This window comes from Malurus melanocephalus, unplaced genomic scaffold, assembly GCF_030028575.1.
Source record: "Malurus melanocephalus ecotype Western Australia unplaced genomic scaffold, MMel_1.1 scaffold_1692, whole genome shotgun sequence".
In the NCBI taxonomy this organism is placed as follows: Eukaryota; Metazoa; Chordata; class Aves; order Passeriformes; family Maluridae; genus Malurus; species Malurus melanocephalus.
Window position 1 is genome coordinate 1 of NW_026624924.1, and position 1,970 is coordinate 1,970.

The following is a 1,970-nucleotide window of genomic DNA, read 5'->3' on the forward strand; positions in this document are numbered from 1 at the left end:
CCGTCGCGGTGCCCGAGCGGAACCGGGGCTGACCCTGCCCGGCCGGGGAGGCCCCTCCGGGGCGGCGCTTCCTCAGGAAACCCCCGGCCAGCGCCAGTGTCACCGCAGCCACCACCAGTGTCACCGCAGCCGCCACCAGTGTCACCGCAGCCGCCACCAGTGTCACCGCTGCCACCGCTGCCAGCACCGCCAGCACTGCCAGTGCCACCGCAGCCGCCACCAGTGTCACCGCCAGCACCGCCAGTGCCACCTCTGCCACCTCTGCCACCTCTGCCACCGCTGCCACCGCTGCCACCGCCGCGGGGACCGCCAGGGTCGCGGGGGGCGATCGGAGCCGCGTCCCCGCGGTGTCACCACCCCCTCCGGGTGACAGCCGCTTGTCCCCCGGTGTCCCCGCGGCCATGCCGCTGCTCCGGAGACCCGCGGGGGGTTCGGCCGAGGGGGGACAGGAGGACGGGGACCCCTTCGCCACCAACCCCGAGAGTCGCCGGCGGCGCCGCGCCACCCTGGGCGGGCTGGTGGGACTCGGGGGACAGCTCGGGGGACATTTGGGACAGCTCGGGGGACCCTTCGGCCGCGCCCGACGCGCCCCCCGCGACCCCGCGGGACCCCGAGGCCGCCGCCGCTGCTCCGAGGATTCGGGGGTCCCGCGGCGACCCCCGGAGGAGGCGGCGGGGGGCAAGAGGGCGTCGCTGCTGCGGCTGGCCTTGGGGACTTGGGGACAGCGAGGGACAGAGAAGGCGTCGCCGGTGGAGGGACAGGCGGGGGACAGCGCGGATGGAGCGGGACAGCGGCCGGAGAGCGGCGGGAAGGACAAGGACAGGGACAGGGACAGGGACAGGGACAAGAAGCCGCTGTCGGGTGAGTGGGGACAGCGGGGGACACGGCGGGTTGGGGACACGGGGATGGTGACAGGGGACACGGAGACATTGGACATGGGAGGGTGACAGGGACAAAGAACGTGGACATGGGGACAAGGGGATGGCACTTGGTGACACAGGGACATGGGGACACAGCGACAGGGCCCTCGGGACAGGGAACACGGGGCAGGGGACAGGGGGACGGGGGACACGGGGACACGGACAGGGATGGAGACACGGGACTCGTGGCCACAGGAACACGGCGATGGCGACTTTGGGACATGGGACAGAGGTGTGGGATAAGGACAGTGACAAAAAACGTGGACATGGGGACACAGGGGACACGGGGACACAGGGGACACGGTGACAAGGGACACGGTGACAAGGGACACGGAGCCCACCCGCCGTGTCCCCGCCGTGTCCCCGCAGTGCTGGAGATCCTGGAGCTGATCCAGCGCCGGGAGTTGGTGGCTGCGGACGCTCAGATCATCGCGCTCGAGGCCGAGTGCTCCTTGTCGCCGTCGCGGCCACCGTCCCCGTGTCCCCTGCCCGCGTCCCCCTCCTCGGGCTCCCCGCCACCGTCCCCGAGCCCCGCGGGCGGCCGGAGGGAGCGGGACGTGGCCCTGCTCTACCGAGCGCTGCTAGCCCAGCTCTGGGCCGTGGTGGCCGAGGCGGTGGCCGCGGGGCGAGCGGTGGCCCCGCTGCGCGCCGTGGTGGCCGTGCTGGAGCAGGAAGAAGCGGCGGACGCCCGGAGCCCTCCCGGGACTCGCCCGGGGCGACCGCGGGGGTTGCGGCGGCGCTGGCACGAGGCGGTGGCCAGGGCGGCGAGCGAGCGGCTGGCCCAGGTAGCCCCGGCGGGCGGGTTGGGAGCCCGGCTGGCCGCGCTGGCCGCCAGGGTGGTGGGCGACCTGGGGGTGGTGCGGAGCCACGTGGCCCCCGCGTACCCCCCCGAGTACGGAGCGCTCGGGGTTTATGCCCGTGGCTACCACCGGGCGCTGGCCCAGCAGCTGCGGGCGCTCGCCCAGAGACCCCTGGACGTGCCCGACCTGTACCTGCTGCTCGACTGGCACAGCAACGCCTACCCCAGGTGAGAGACCCGCGGGGACACCG

The 1,970-nt window shown here is 73.9% G+C and overlaps 1 protein-coding gene across 1 annotated transcript; it reads left to right on the forward strand.

Moving 5' to 3' along the window:
• Window positions 1-237: 237 nt before the first annotated feature.
• On the forward strand, window positions 238-1,956 carry LOC130587253 (exocyst complex component 3-like protein 4). The gene is made up of 2 exons (XM_057388224.1): window positions 238-861; window positions 1,290-1,956. The coding sequence occupies exons 1-2, from the start codon at window positions 402-404 to the stop codon at window positions 1,949-1,951; spliced, it is 1,122 nt and encodes a 373-aa protein (XP_057244207.1). The 5' UTR covers window positions 238-401; the 3' UTR covers window positions 1,952-1,956.
• Window positions 1,957-1,970: the final 14 nt, after the last annotated feature.